The sequence below is a fragment of the Mandrillus leucophaeus genome, unplaced genomic scaffold (genome assembly GCF_000951045.1).
Source record: "Mandrillus leucophaeus isolate KB7577 unplaced genomic scaffold, Mleu.le_1.0 Scaffold175, whole genome shotgun sequence".
Taxonomy (NCBI): domain Eukaryota; kingdom Metazoa; phylum Chordata; class Mammalia; order Primates; family Cercopithecidae; genus Mandrillus; species Mandrillus leucophaeus.
In genome coordinates, this window is record NW_012101754.1 from 632,969 (window position 1) to 650,149 (window position 17,181).

The 17,181-nt window shown below is 37.2% G+C and overlaps 1 protein-coding gene across 1 annotated transcript in view; it reads right to left on the reverse strand.

Annotated features, from left to right (window-relative positions):
• The window catches only part of NALCN (sodium leak channel, non selective), a 323,614-nt gene that overhangs the window by 221,235 nt on the left and 85,198 nt on the right, over positions 1-17,181 (reverse strand). The window contains exons 7-8 of the mRNA XM_011977215.1: positions 6,341-6,483; positions 6,107-6,211 (exon numbers count right to left, since the gene is read on the reverse strand). Of these exons, the coding sequence (XP_011832605.1) occupies positions 6,107-6,211; positions 6,341-6,483 (248 nt within the window). The remainder of the gene's footprint in view (positions 1-6,106; positions 6,212-6,340; positions 6,484-17,181) is intronic.

The window sequence follows — 17,181 nt, forward strand, 5'->3', positions numbered from 1 at the left end:
TAATTGTGGCATAAAGGATCCCTGGGGCATATATTTACTTTGATCAGTAGCAGACTAATTTTCTCTGTTAAATTATGTTTTTTTCAGTAGACCAAAATCAAAAGAATCAATTTAATTTTCAGTAAAAGTATTCTCAGGTCATTTATTTGTATGAAATAAAGTAAAGGAAATGCAAAAACGTTCAATTTCTCTTTAGTCCCCTGAATTATGCAACATTTCGATTGGTTAATATTACAGTAGATCTTTGAGACAGAAGTTGGGCTAGCTAGCAGAAGCCAAGAATCCTCAGAGACTCAAATCCTTGTGGGGATTGTGGCAGGGACTGCCAGTCTTTCCTTTGTATCTCTTTTCCCTGTTTTACAAAGAGAATCTGTATGGAGTCACTAGGCTACCAAGAAAAAAGGCCAGTTCTTGTCTTTTTTTGAAGCTGACCTTGACCATGTAACTACATACAGGACTATAGGATGTAAGCAGAAACCCTCTTTTCCTATATTTCCTTCTTCTTCCTGTGCTCTGGAATATGGATGTGAGGGTTAGAGCTACAGCAGCCATGCTAGTCTACAAGGTGACTGTGGTAATGGAGGCTGTGCAAACTGGAACGGGAGGGAAGGTGTCTGGATCTGTGGCAACACAGGCAACCATACCATGCTGAATGAGCACCTCCGACTTTATATGAGAGAGAACGGGATTCCTCATCGCATACCTCACCTAAGCAACTTATTTCGGGCTTTTTTGGTCCCTTGCAACCGAATGTAACTTAACTAGTACATGTGGTTTCTGTTAGAGTGTCTATTATTTTTTCTTTTCATTTTACTGATGCAATTTTCCTTTCTCATTCTATAATTAAATATTTTACTGTTAAAGGCTTAGAAAATGAGGATTAGTTGCCAAAGAAACATCTTAAACCCATTCCCCAGATATACCACCACTAACATTTTAGAGTTAATGTTCCAGGTATTTTACACACACAGACACACACACACACACACCTGCATCCCACACACAAACATGGGATCCTTTTTTTGTACTAATATGTCATCAGCATATCTTCACATCAATAAAGTTCAATGCTTATTTTAATGGTTTCCCTTTATTCCAATTTCATAATTTATAATCGATAACTTATTGCTAGAGACTAAGACTGTTTCCGTTTTTAAAAAATTGCCATAATGCCTCATAAACATCCTCAAACATATGCCCTTGGCTACTGCCCCAAATTTTTCTTAGGATAAATTTCTAAAAGTGGACTCTCTTGGTCAGATAGTATATATGTTTTACTTTTGGATACATATTGCCAAACTGTTTTCTGGAAAAGATATTTTAATTCATACTCTTGGCAACAATGTATGCGAATGTCCCTTTCAGCCAGCAATAAATATGGTCTTTTTTAAGAAAAGGAAAGTTAACACAGGGCCAGAACAAAGACAGCATGTTGACAGCAGGGCTTGTAATGGCTAAATGGAAAGGAGGTAGCATCTCATGCTGAATAAAAAGGCTCTTGCAGCTGAGCAACCTGGTTTTGAGTCCCAGTTTTACCACTACCCAGTTATATAACATGGGGTTAGATAATTAACTTTCCAATCATTGTCATTTTTTACATGCAAAGTGGAGACATTAATAACGCCCGCTTTACAGTATTATTGTGAAGATTAAATAAGACAGGTTGTAAAGCCATTAGGCTAGTGCAGATCTCAATATATGGGAGTGACTGTAAGAAGACGTTCTGAATTGGCAGAATATCACCAATAACACAAATGAATTTCCATGGCACTCTCCTCTTAGCACAATCATTTGGAAGCCCATGGAGATTTCAACTTTGAGAATTCTCTCAGGCCTGTCCATCTGCAACTGCTAGAGTTTTATAACTGATCGATTGGTTTGTAAAGTAGTTATAAATGCTTCTGGGATTGTTCTATTATAGGCATAATATCATAATCATCAACAACAGCATGAATAACAGGTTATCTAATGGATAGTGGTAAGAGAAAGAATCATGGTAATGGAGAATCACTAGCAGCTGAATTAGAATTCCAAACTCAGGACAGGCACACACAGACATCCACATACACAGTAATGCAGAGAAAATCTAAAATTTACTTTGCAATTTGTATGCTCTTTGGATTCTTTGAAAATTGATGGTTTTTCAAAAAATAGCTAATAGTCACTATGACACAAAATAGTGAGAGTGGATACCTGGCTTGATTTCATTATGAAATAATATATTCAATGATGCAACCTCACAAAATTTAATTCTCATTTATGGCTTCCTATGATGATTGCATTATTCCATTATTATGATTCCTTATTAGAAGGTGCTCATTATTACACTATGCTAGAAGCACCCTGCTCTGAAATGCATTCATTGAATTGTTTTCTCACACATTTTAATGATGTATATTCATGAGGGAATGAATGGTCTTGGAACACAGTAAACACATTTTTGCTAAAGTATTGTCTTTGATCATTAAGTTATATGTAACTTTCTCTTTGGAGGAGAAATTCTTTCCATTTTTCATCATGTGTCTTTTCATCAATTTTTTTCTACTTTTTAACCCAGCACTTAACATTTATACATACGTTGCTTTAGGCATTGTATAACCCACGTTCTAAGAACGTTGATGGAAACCCAAAGGAGAATAAACTCATAAGTGCCCTTTCTTCCCACACCAATTCTACCTTTATCAGTCTTCTCTCTTAATTAGGGGATATTAATTCAGAAAACACATGTCAGCAAGAATGCTCAATTAGAGATAATAACAGACCCAGAAATGTCTTTGTACAATCAGAATATTTATTTATTTACCAAACTTTCGATATGATCCTGTTGGACTATGATTCATTTATAAAAGTTATATATGTATTGACTGTCAGAAGCCTGCTTTTTGTCTCTTATCATTTTAACAGAAAAGTAGCCTTGTGTGGCTGTAAAGTTTAGCAGTTCTTTGAGTTCTACTCGAGGCAAAGTTGGGATAAGCTCATCTTTATCATGAGCTAGTCTAGGTCAGAAGACCATGGGACTGGTAACAGGTATCTGAAGTAAAGCATCTAAATAATGGGAGGAAAGGTCTGGGTTAGTGAGATACGGTACTCAGGGCTTCATCTTTCAGCTCATCTGCACATCCCAACATCCAGTGATGGGATATCACTAAAAAGTTGTGGTCTGGGTAATCCTACAGTGGATTAACACAGGGGGGTATTATATCATGAGTGTATGAATCACTTATCCTTCAACCTAATCCACAGCTGAGCACAAGGCAATAGTTATCCACGGCTAAGAATTAGGCAGGTATGAAATCACAAGCCTCTCAGAGTCCAGGCAGAGTCAATGCTTAGTAATTTGAAATTTTCTACATCATTTTCCCTCTGTTTTCCAGTTACATGTTATATTGTGGTCTCCTAAAGACCCTTGGCATTAATCTCTCTGTAATTTGTTTCTATGCTGTGTCTTGGAGGCATTTGGTGGTGACCATCCAACTGAAAAATATTGCTTTGTTAGTTTAAAGAAACAATTTTCATCACAGATTTCCTTTCGCCTCCCTTAAAATGGTCCCTATCAGAGTCAATTCCTAGTGATCTGCCTAATGTAACAGAAAGCCCCTTCTTTGTCCTGAAAATGTGCATATATATATACATATTTTTTTTCTACACACATAGCTGTTATGGGAAGTCTGTAGACTTAGACATCAACAAGTTCAACAAGCCCAGGACCCTTTAGTCTTTTGATGAGAATAGCCTATATTTAAAAACTGCAAATTTTCCATATGCTAGAGAAAGGCAAGAATGAACTTCCATGTTCGAAAAGCTGTGTGCGTTACAATAATCATCTTTATTTTAATTCCTTCAAATTAGTAACTTATGATTTAGTGTTTTAAACCACTGAATGAGAAGTCTCTGTTCACAGAATCTGGTCATATTTTACAAACATAATAGCATCATGGCAAATGATGTCTCTCCCTTCTCTACACATAAAAGCATCAGAGGGCTCCCTTGCAAGTGGCTAGCCAGGGTGGGCGGGGCCTGAAGCCCGTTGCTAGGCTGCCTGAGTGGTGTTTCACCCAGAGGCTGACAGCAGGAGCTTTGGTTGCTTAGCAACCAGGTCCTCAGCTCTAGCATTTTTCTTAATGAAGGTTTTTCATAATTCTCTGTGTGATTACCTCTGCTGAATATCTAGACGCATTACCTCTGAATTACCAACTCATTCCTCTTGATTAAGTACAATTTTGCATCAAAATGATTTTGTACAAGGTTGTTTCAAGTCTCTTCACATTTCCCTTTCTATTAGAACCATTGGCTGACTTGGTGGTGCTTCCAAACACTATTTTTTCTAGCTGTGACTTTGTACTTGAGAGTTCCTCCATAAACATACTATGGTTTTAAAGGCATTCTAGGTCATCTCCAGGAACACTGCATGTGAGTTAAGGGCTGAGATCATAGTTCCATGTTCCATTTGGGTCTCAAAGTCATAAGTGAAAACATGTCCTTCTAGAGGCTGTCACCTCAGAACAGACTGGGAACTTTCTTATCTCTCATAGTTTGCAGAAAGAGAGGAGAGAGGAGATAAGTACTTGGTATGGTTGATTTCTTGAAGGCTTTTCTACATGGCATCTCTGATATAACCTGGATAGCACATTCAGAAAAACCTTTCATGGAAGTTTGAACTGTTATTTGTCAAAATTGAATAAGACTGACACTATTTCATCTATAAGGAACTGACCGGACAATTCAGACTTTTACAGCATCATAAAGATGCCTCAACACCATCAGGCTTTTCCCAAATTGGTGTGTTAAATTGCGTTTTAACATATAATTATTAAAAGTTCAACTTGAGGGTTTTCAAAAGTAAAATTTGTACACCTCGGCTCCTTGACAGATACCTTTGTCTTACCAGTTCTTGTAAGTGTTGACAGATACCTTTGTCTTAACAGCTTTTGTAAGTGTTTACAAACTTGCTAAATATCCTTTAGAATTTAATATTATAATAGTCACAAGGCATTATATCATTTTATTCCTGATTCTGGAATTTTTATTTTCTCTGTCTTTTATAAAGATTCACACTAGAAGAAGATATACAAACCTGCCCTTCCTTTTTTTTAACTACCATGAACACACACACATGAAACAAATCCAAAAAAAAAAAAAAACAAAGGCATTGGATCTGAATTGCCCTCGTATGTAATAACTGCTCTGCTGCTTTTAGAAAATTTGTAGCCCACCTTCAAATTCTCAGGAGCCTTATGGTTTTATGGAAACAATATTGTCTTATGGGACTTACGGGAATCCTTCTGAATATACAGGGATTCTTTAAAAAATCACAAACGTGCATGTGGGTTTGAGGGATCATTGTCATAGTTTATTGCACTGTGGTTTGTTCTGAATGAGATATATTTTCCATTACAAAGTTCTAATCCTACACATAGACATTACACAGGCTCGCAAGTACATTAATAAATACTCATAAAAGTCAGAAATTCCATAGTGCTTATATTTTATCTGCAAGCCATTTGAGGATTTGTGATGTCAGAATCTAAGGTATGTAATAAATGTGGTTGACGATCTTGGTTTTGTATCAAAACCACCCATGGAGCTGTTACAAAATATAGGTGTCATTCCCTCACTGCCTAGAAGCTCTGATCTGATTGTTCTGGGTTTGGGCCTTTGAACCTGTTTTATTTTATTTTCTTTTATGTTTTTTGGGGCTCTGTCACCCAAGCTGGGGTGCAGTGTTGTGATTGCAGCTCACAGCACCTTCGACCTCCTGGGCTCAAGTGATCCTCCCGTCTCAGCCTCTTGAGTAGCTGGGACTACAAGGCTCATGCCACTACTCTTGGCTAATTTTTAAAATTTTTTTGTAGAGATGGGGTCTTGCTACACTACCTAGGCTGTCTCAAACTCCTGGACTCAAGCAATCCCTCCCCCTCAGCCTCCCAAAGTGCTGGAATTACAAGCATGAGCCACTGTGCCTGGCCTGTGCCTGTATTTTTAGACAGCTTCCTGAGTCAGACTGTAGAAGCCCGACATGCAAGAGCTTCCCCAAGGTCCACTGATGGTGAGGGTGAGACGTGTGCACGCTCGGATGGGTTATGACATCCTCTTGCTCATACCATACCTGGGTGGTGGCTGTTGAAGTAGTGCTGCTTCTTGATCCCCACATTTGTTGAAACTGTACTCTGATTTCTGCAAATGTTTCAATGATAACAGCAATAAACACGTTCTGAAAAAAATCACAAACAAGATTTATCAAACTCTAAGAATGACAAAGCAGAGGGCAACCAAAACCAAACCAAAGATCTGCAGAACCATCACAGAACATAGGCTTTCTTAGCACAATTCTCCGCAGTACCTTCACAAGCCAGGCGAGGAAGAAAATGAGAGTGATGAAATAGAAGTAGGAACGCCAACGGGGAAAGCTGTCAATTGCTCTGTACATGAGGAACACCCAACCTTCCTGCGAGGCGGCCTCATAGACGGTGAATATACTGGTTCCTGCCATGACAGAGGAGGACAGACTGAGTCACAGTTGACTTTTGAAATAAGAAAGCATTTTCCAGAAAAACAATCCATATTTATCCGCACTCATTTTCTCAATGACAAAAGCTCTTCAAAAATTGAAAACAGTAAAATGTGAAACATGCAACACATTTTACTGTTCTCACTCTTAAAATTTTAATAAAGTTGTTTCTGACTTGAAGTCAGGGTAATTTCAATATCTCTAGCAATAAAATAATTTGATATGATACCTTTAGCTGTTAAATGCAACTAATAATGTGGAAAAGGAAATGAACGGTCAAACCCAGTATGTATAGGTATAATTTTAAAAAGGATATGTACCATTTAAGCTTGCCACTTGGAGCCTAACACATTCAATAAGGTGAAAAGCACCTGCTATAGTTTTAACCAAAATGAAAGAAAGGGCAGAACTGGGTTTCATTTGAAATCACTTTTTCATAGGGAGAGTAAAGTGTCTCAGGCTCCACAATGAATATGATGGAGCTTGTCTTTGGATTCCATGGTGTTACCGAACACCAAAATGTAAGGCAGTGAATCGCCAAATAGGATTTGTATTTTCTGGGAGAATTATCTCTTAGAAAGGACTTCTAGTCATGGAAAGAAAGGAAAGTTAAAAATATGTGGACAGATTTTTTAACATTGGCTAAGAGAACCTCAAATGCTATGTAGGGAAAAGATATGTTTAATCCTAACAACACTATGAGATGTTTTACAGATGGGGAAACTAAAGCATATAAAGATAAAGTGACTTGTCTAAGGATGCAAAGATAATAATGAAGGGAACTGGAATTAACTCAGTCATTCTGGTACAAAGCCCCACACCTCCGAAATGTGATATCTTGTCTCTTAATAGCCTTGCTGTAGTTAGTTTCTCTATCTGTAAAATGGGAAATAACACAGACTTTATAGTGTTGTGAGGATTTAATGACTTAATTCCTATAAATCATAGGGTAGGTTCTTAAGATATTGCAGGTATCATTATGATTATAAAATTGAAAATAATTGCTCAATATGCTTTTGGGAGAAAACACACAAACATATATCACTGAAGTTGTTTATAAAATAACTATATGCTGTTATTCATAAAACTGGTAAACATTTGTACCTCAATAAATCCTACTTCTCTAAATAAGTTTTATTATTACAGAATATAAAACCAATCTCCACTCATATATTTTCTAATTACATAGGAATTTAAACTAGAATGTGCATATGACCAAGTATCCAAGCTAAGAAGAGGGTTTTGCACAAGTTGGGGCAGCTTCACTATTTCTTTGGGGCTGTGCATGAGAGAGCAGAATCAGAGCATCAGCAAACACCAATGCAAGCAGAACAGAAGGCAAGTCCAGCCGCAGACTTGATGACAAGAGAGAAAAAGAGGCTGGAAAGAAAAGCTAAGAGAAAGAAGAAAAGCATATTCCTATCACCTATTATGTGTTAATGTGTGTTAATATACTTTACATAGAATATAACTTCATAAATGTCCTGCCTCTCATTTAAAAAATCATATTTTGTACATTGGTACTGTAACTCCTTATCATACAGCTGATATTTGTGAAGCATGTTGAGTTTCTAGGCTCTGTAACACACTTACATGCTAAGGAAATCTGTCTTATTAGTTAGGCAGACAGGGAAGTGGGCATGAGGGCAGATATTATCAATACCATCTTACAGAAAAGAAAAGTGAAAGTCACTGGTTAATGAAGCTCTCCAAGGTGGAAAGTATAGAACCAGAAATGGAACCCATATCATCGGGTCATAAATTTTTTTTTCTTTACCATGCTATTTATATTTTCTCTTGATTGAGACTGGGGCTTTAACAAGAAATTGTTAATGGGTAGAAACATAGAGTTAGATGGAAGGAATAAGTACTAATGTTCCATGGCAGAGGAGGGTGATTATAGTTAACAACAATGTATTATATATTTCAAAATAGCTAGCAGAGAGGCCTTGAAATGTTCCCGACACATAGAAATATAAATGCTTGAGGTGATGGATATCCTAAATATCTTGATTTTATAATTATGCATTTTACCCATAAAACAAAATATCACAGGTACCCCATAAATATGTACAATTATTATGTATCAATAAATATGTTAAAAAGAGATTATTTTCTCTTATTATCCTTAAATACAGTTAATGTTTTTCTGAGGGATTACGATGGCTAAGTTTGTTGTATATCGATCATCTTTAAACATGAAACCAATTAACTATAAAATAGTTCCTTTTGTTTGCACATCATTTCTTAAAAGTTGACTTTTAAGAAAAAGGTTCAGGGAGGAACAACACATATATAAAATGTCAACAGCAAACAGAAGCAATTGTTTTTATTAATGATTCATAGGTACTAACACTGGACAAAACCTTTGCTTATGTGCACTGAATATGAAACATATTTTTTAACATAAAACAAATAATTTATAATTTTTATCCCTTATTTTCCTCTAGGTTTTTGAATGAAAACAAAAAAGTGGCTACAGAAATCCATTATTATCTACCATTAAAGTTTAACAGCTGTACTAACTGAGCATTTTCATGTAAAATATGGAGCTTGTCACCATAAAATTCAATTTGAGAGGAACACTGAATATTATCCTCCCTCTCTCTGTCCAGATCTTTCTTAATTACGTCTACAAACAACATGTCATTTGGAGTTAAGTAAAAAAGAGAACATTTAACAACTAGCCTTAAAGCTTCCACTCTATTTTTTTTTTCTAATTAGACAAAGGAAAAAAGGAAAGAAGCAGAAACCCACAGTACAGCTCAAAGAGAAGGTTTGTTAATACAAAGAGGTGAGACATTTGTGAAAATATAACCAAAACACTCCCCAGGAAGATGCTGACTATGGAAAGAAATGTTTCCCATACGTGAACTGCACTGGGTAGAAAGGCTGTGAAGAAGTAGCAGTTACAAAGGCAAAGGCAATGGACTAAGATGGTCCTTCCTCATCACTTTTCTACTCCCAGCTTTGCCAAATATAGCAAAAGAAATCACTTTTCAAAAATGATTTTCCAATGGTTGGCCAATATTTAAACTGACAAAAATCAAATAAATGTTCCTTTCATTTTATTTGGGAAGTGGAGGACTCTCAGAAAGAAACTGTAGCTGCTGAAATGTCTTTTGCACAGTCCCGTTCTCGCTGCTGGCCCTGAACTGCTTCCCTCTGACCCTCTTGGCAGACTCCTGAGCTGCCCAGCTCAGCTCCTCTCTGCCCTTAGCTACACTAGGCAATGGCCCTCAGTACTCCCAGAGAGCCTCCCATTCACCTATCTCATGTCACTCATCATGCTGAATTCTCTACCTTGTTTGTTTCCCTCACTAGGTGTGAGCACTCTGAAGTGAAAACTGTATTTTTCATTTCTGTACCAGATGCTGAGGAGCACTCAAAGATTGTTGATGAATTAAACAATGATTTTGTAGCCTACAGACATACGAAAGCATTTCTCAAATATTTGCTTTCAATTAATTCTTCCTCAATATTAATACTGCACAGACAATTTGGAAACTATTTTATAGTGAATTGACTTCGTTTTGCCGATTTTCAAATTTCTCTTAAAACACCTGCATGCTCATATATAAACATAAAAACTCATCCTAAACACACAGAAAAGTCTTCATCTACTGTTTGATCCAACATGGAAAATTTCTGGGAAGCACAATGATTCATATAAAATATTTTTTCTAGATGCGCTGCAGAATATTTTTAGTCTATTTTAATTACAGAACTAAAATTTCTGGCTAAACAACCATATTTTTGTTAAATGAAAAATGATGCTTGACAACAGCACCTGGGAATATAACGCATTAATTTTTTAGAGAACAATAAGGCCTGTTCCAAAAATATCCCTGGAGAGCTCTTGGAATAGCACTACTCTCTCAGACCTTAACCTCTCAAGGCACAAATTAAGGCTGTGCAAGAAATGCAATCACAACAATGTTACTCATGAAAATCAGTTCTCCTGACTTCATTCTTTCTGACTTCTTCCACTGGTGGTTTGAATTTATTAAATAAGAAGACCACAAGTCTACGTTTAGAAGATAAATACTAACCTTGAAACTTTCTATACACTTCCTGTATCGAGAATGAGTACAGGATATTTTTGTATAGCTCTGAATGAAATTATATCCCCATCTGTTTTGATTACCTTTAGGATTTTATTGACTGCCTTGCCCTCTTCTGCTGACTCTTTTCCCATGAAAAAAAGAGGTGAGATATTTGTGTTTTGGGAGTACTCCCATTTGTTTCTTCTAGTCTCAGGTTAATAACCACATTGTCATCCCACTGTCAAGTGAGAGGGTCATAAAATTGTGATGATAACTAGTAACACACTACAAACCTGGGGTCCTACCACTAAACCTCTCTCCAAACACAAACCACCTACAGTACTATTCTAACGATGGGAATACCTGATCTACCGTGATGGAATTTGGAAAGTTAGAATTGGAGACGTAGGCCTGAGACAGTGGAATAAGAATGAGTCAGTACCCAAGGGCTTGGTCTGAATAATCACCTTCACTCCCACACTCAGAGTTTTAAGAACAAAGAGGATTTATTTTAGGACCATCAATTTCTTTCTCTCTCCCAGTGTTTGGATCCTCAGTAATATTCTTGAACTTTAACCCCTCCAGGGATACGGAGCACACTATCTTCTGAGGCAGCTCCATGCCAGGTAGGCAAGAGCCCATTCACTGGGTGCTGCCAGGCCTCAGTCCCTTTGGGAATCTCTCTTGGCCTTGCAAGGCACAACAAGCTATAGGAGTCTGCAGCATTAGTCCTTGCAGCCCCTTTGAGTGAATCATCCTTTGTTTTATCCCGATCATCCTGCTATAAGTGCTTGTTTTCTTATCTAGTCCTTTAACTCCTCCAATCTGATCTACTGTTTATGAAATTGGCCTGATTATCTGGCTTCACTTACTGTCTGGGAATAGAATTTCATCTGTGGTGAACAAAATGACAACTTTCTTGTTACTCAAGATCATCAGTTTCCCTCAGACTTTTCTAAATCACTCTTTCTGATCCTCCAGCTGACTCTGATCACCCTTTTCAGAGAGAAGCTGATTGACTTTGTCCTTGTTAAGTTTCAGCTTGAGCATCCCCCTCAGTTGGAAGCAAAAAGAAACTTACATGTTACTCAACCACTACACATGGATGACTATGCTGTATCAGTGTCTCAATGGACTGTCTACTGTCAGTCAGTAGACTTAACTGTGGAAGTGTACGATCCTTATCCTACACTCCAAATAGATATTTATTTGCTCAACTACAGTTGCAATGACTATTCAATCCTGAATGGTGGTCAAATAAGAGCTTGATATTTACACACGTGCATGATTAGAAGTACAGCTTGCTCAAGATGGGGTGGGTTGTGCTATACTGGGTTTTATTTTATTTATTTTTTATGTTTGCATATATACAACTTGTCCTAATCGCCAGCTATTTTTTTTTTTTTTTTGAGATGGAGTCTTGCTCTGTCACCCAGGCTAGAGTGCAGTGACTTGATCTCAGCTCACTGCAACCTCTGCCTCCGGGTTCAAGTGATTCTCTTGCCTCAGCCTCCCCAAGTAACTGGGACTACAGGCACACGCCACCATACCCAGTTAATTTTTGTATTTTTAGTAGAGACAGGCTTTCGCCATGTTGGCCAGGCTGGTTTCGAACCCCTGACCTCAGGTGATCCACCCGCTTCGGCCTCCTAAAGTGCTGGAACTGCTCCATAGGGCAATATTCTTATTAAACTGCAGAACTAATGAAAAAAGGGAGCTATGAATAGTTTAAGAGAGAACTTGCTGAAGCTACCCAAAATGTAAGCTTGGTACTAGTGACATCTGCAGATGGATGATGCTTTAATGGGAAGGTCTGTCCTGTGCCTTGCAGGATGTGTGCGACATCCCTGACCTCTACCCACTAAATTCCAACAGCCCCTCCAACCCCCAACCAAAAATATTTGTAGACATTGACCAGTGGCCCCTGTTGGAAAAATTGCCCAATTGAGACACACTTTTCTAACTTGACAGCCTTTCTGATTCTTCAGCTTTTGCCCTGCAGTGCCTAGCACAGCGTCTAGCATAAAATTTATATTAAGTATTTTTGAAATGAATTGAATCTCTTCACTTGAGATCAAAGGTGAGATTTAAAAATGACATTTTATTCTCCCTTAAAGATTTTTGAAGGTTAAAAGCCTAGCTCCTAAGACATCGCTTGTTTGTATAAAGTATTTGCCACACAGTGGACAGCTCAATAGTACCATTACATAAATTTTTATCATTTTGCTCTTTTAACAACTAGGCTCTGCAAACAAAAGCTTAGTCCTTTTTAAACTTCCTGCTATGTAATAAGATGACTATATACATGCATATCTTAGAGTTTGGGGGAAGGGAAGCTATCTCTGCTTGCAGAATGAGCCGTTACAAAAGTACATTAATTAAAATTGAAAAAGAAAATTAACATATTTTGAATGAAATAAAGAGTGCAAAATTTTCCCGAACGAAATTAAATGACTACCTTCTGAACTGTCCCAAGACAAACCACACACACGGTTTTTTTTTTTTTTTTTTGAAAGCTTTCAGGTTTTTCTTCTGAATCAAGATGAGACATTCAGTATATTCATAGAAAAACACAGAAGAAAACAGACTAATTCTTAATCCATGTTGATAGACTCTGGTTCTGTCTGGACCATGAGACAGATAATACAAACTTGCAAAACAGTTCAATGTTTTCTACAATGAAACCTAAGCAGCAGCCACCAGATTTAGAACAAAGCGGCTGCCTCTTCAATTCAGCTACAACTTGCATTTGTGGTCACTTGTTGATGACAAAATCTATATTGAAATTATTATTACTTTTGTTTTTGGTGAACTCTCAGTTTCTCTCACCCTCTGATAATCTCTTCGCTCAGATATACCATCTTTTATGCAGATTTTAGCCACATATTAAAAAAATATTTTAGCCAACGGTCAGTAGTGAGATTGATTGTAACTTACTATAATATTTTTCTTCACCAAATTTCCCCACACCATCTCAATACTTTCTTCTTAACTGAGAGCTGGTTCTGTGGTAACAGTAGATTGTACCCCAACAGTAGTTATCATAAAGTAAATGTATTTAGCGTGAGATAATTTAAAAAAAAAGCAGCAGTGAGGGATGTGTACTCTTAAGGTGGACATCTGGACTCAACACAATGAACATTTGTCACTGTGGCCGGATGATCCACATACACGAAATAAGATCATGTGGATCAGCAGACCAGCAATAGCGAGCAAGGTGCATTCTGAATTGCAGAGATTTATTAAACAATGAACCAGCCAGAATTAAATTACTCGTGAATAAAATTACTAGTGAATAAAACCTCTGTAAACCATGTTACTCTCTCCCACCCACCTACCTTCCACCCTTCCTCCCTCCCTTCCTCCCTCCCTCCCTCCTTCCTTCCTTCCTTCCTTCCTTCCTTCCTTCCTTCCTTCCTTCCTTCCTTCCTTCCTACCTTCCTTCCTTCCTTCCTCTCTTTTTTTCTCTCTTTTTTCTTTCTTTCTCTCTCTCTCTTTCTTCCCTCCTTTTCTTTTTTTCTTTTTTTGAGATGGAGTCTCGCCCTGTCACCCAGGCTGGAGTGCAGTGGTGCTATCTCAGCTCACTGCAGCTTCCACTTCCTGGGTTCAACTAATTCTCATGCTTCAGCCTCCCAAGGAGCTAGGATTACAGGCGTGAGCCACTACGCTCAGCCTCACAAAAATATCAGTATTTTCCCTGATAGACTGTGCTGTAACATTGTGCCTATAATAATAACCTTCAACACAACTTGTCCACACACTCAACTCGTGTGCTCCACACACCCAGCCTGAGGCTTGCCACATGGCATATCAAGGTAATAAAACAAAACGAAGCAAAAACCACATTTTGTATTTGCTATTCCAGAACATGGAACAAACACAAAAGGACTTTTTTATTATAAATGTCTTAAAAACATTTATAAACTTTATGTTTTTGAGCTACTTTAATTTTGATTTTGGTTTCTTTGTTTTTTTACACTTAAGCACTCTTTTAGCACACCTTGCCATATTGGTAAAAATCACTTTGTTACCTTAAACCATACACATGTTTACATATATCTTCTAGGTTAATTTTTTATAAGTAATAAAGAATCATAGTTGAAATATGTTTCTTAAAATGTAGAAAACTTCTTAAGTTCCAAGTTCTGAATGGAAAATACTCCAAGAAAAGGAGAGGTGAAGGCTTTCACTATAGTATTCACAAATGGAAAAGAAGTGTTGACAAGCCGGATGCTGACATTGGCAGGAAAATGTAGGTACTACAGCAGAGCAGTTCCCAGGACGCTCAGTCCACAGGCCAACTAAAGCACTCCCCGTCTCCCTGTGATTGGCCATTTCCAGGCAGGCTGAGAGTAAGGGTAACAAAGAAATCATGTCAGACACCTCTAGGCCTGGGAGTCAGCCTTCTGCCTTTGAGGAGTAGTGATGTCAGGTCAAAAGAGCTTCTCGGAAATGTATTTTCCATTAGTTGTCTTAAGAAGAAAAGAAAGGCCAGGTGCAGTGGCTCATGCCTGTAATCCCAGCACTTCAGGAGGCCAAGGCAGGTGGATCATAAGGTCAGGAGCTTGCGACCAGCCTGGCCAACATGGTGAAACCCTGTCTCTACTAAAAATACAAAAATTATCCAGGCATGGTGGCATGCACCCGTAATCCCAGCTACCTGGGAGGCTGAGGCAGGAGAATTGCTTGAACCTGGGAGGCAGAGGATGCAGTGAGCCGAGACTGCGCCACTGCACTCCAGTCTGGGTGACAGAGTGAGACTCTGTCTCAAAAACAAAAAAAACAAAAAAACAAAACTTGAAGACAAGACAAGAAAAAAAACCCTACACTTTGCCACCGTTAGCTGTCAGTTACAGTTCCTAACATTCCAATCATTCATTACTTCTTACCTAGGTAACCTGTATGAGTCAGTACACCCTGGACCTCAACTTCCATGGATGCACTAGGGCAGTGATGATACTGCTGGTCACCACTAAGGCACTAACGAAATGTTAATTAGAAGCTTTTCAATTGTCCTAAAGAGTAAGCAAAATATGTCGTACCAGAAATATGTTTCCTCTTAGGGTCTTTTAGCTTTGTCACCCATATTTGGAAGATTTATTGGAAAGAAATCTTTTCAAAGGAAATTAAGGCAAAAGGGCTAGAACTTTGCATAATGTTAAGGTGATAATAGTTATGACATAAAAAATTCATAATAGTCCAAAAATTAGAACCAAGTATTTGGCGAAAGTACTAAGATATTTTTCCTATTTTGAGATATGCACATAGTTCATATCTGCACCATCATACACATTCAATAAAAATAAAAATGCAAAAGTTAACAATAAGGTAGACCTGGTCAGTCTACCTCAGAATAGCTACAGGAGCAATTATTTATTTATGTTTTATCGGTAGGCTGAATGATCTAGTGAATAATCTCAGAATAAAATGATCAACCAAGATTGGAAATAAATAATTGACATTTGTTTATAAAGGCATATTACAATCCAATTTTTAAAAATCCAATTTAGATCTAAATGGGAGGAAAGAAACATGCCTGAGTGATAGTGACCAAATGTAATTTAAAAATATATGAGATAACAAATGCAAATAATGTATGGAATTGACTAAAGTTCTTATTTGTATTACGATAAATGCCAAATTTACACTGAATTTCATCAACTTAAATATTAATAATACAACACTAAAAGCAAAGATGTGTTCTAGTATCATTTGTAATAATATTACAATTTAATGGTTAAAACTGAATAGAAAATGTTAACTAACTGCTAAAAATTTGAAGCTATACATGGGGAAATTTTTCTTATACCTTCACATTTACATATATGAACAAAAATATTCACAGAATTTTCCTGTATTTGCTATCCACATTCTTCCGTAAGCTTCCAAAGCCCGAAAACACGTTTAAAATTGAAATTTGTTCAACTGGTTTAGATTTTTTTTCCAGTGTGCTTCAGATTCCAGTTTAGATTTATTAAGGTTACACTAAAATTAAAAATTATTTTTCAGGTATTAAAAGTTATGCTACCAAGAAAGCTCTATACTGTGTAGTCCTACTTTTCCAGCATTTCCAATGTAGACCAGAACTCTATAGAGGTGAGAGAAGAATGTGAGAAAATTGTAATCAATTAACTTTTAAAACAGTGTTGATTTCCAGTTACTTTCAGTGTGCTGAGCATTTTTCTTGTTGTGAAGACAGGATTGACAACTTCCAAGCTCTTTACGAGCAGAAACAGAAACCAGAAGTCAAAAAAGCTTCGTTTTAAGATATAGATCAAAAATACTACAGATAAATGAACATATTTTATTAAAATGAGTTTTAAATGAATGTCTACAAAGACGTGGTTCTCTGCTTACATGTGGTCTAGTCTGCCTGGTCACAATTTGGCTTATGCATCACTAACAGTATAGGATGAAAAGGCCATCATTAGCACCAAGGGAGGCTGAACTGTGATGAGGCGATTCTCCTGGTGGACCCCAAGACACTATGTCAGAATAATACGTTATAAGTCATCTTCCCCACCAACAACTTTTTCTATTTACGTTTTAATGTTTGCCTGTTTTTTCCTGCTTGATTTTAACAACTAACTGCAAGGCACATTAGATACAGAAAACATAATAGAACAG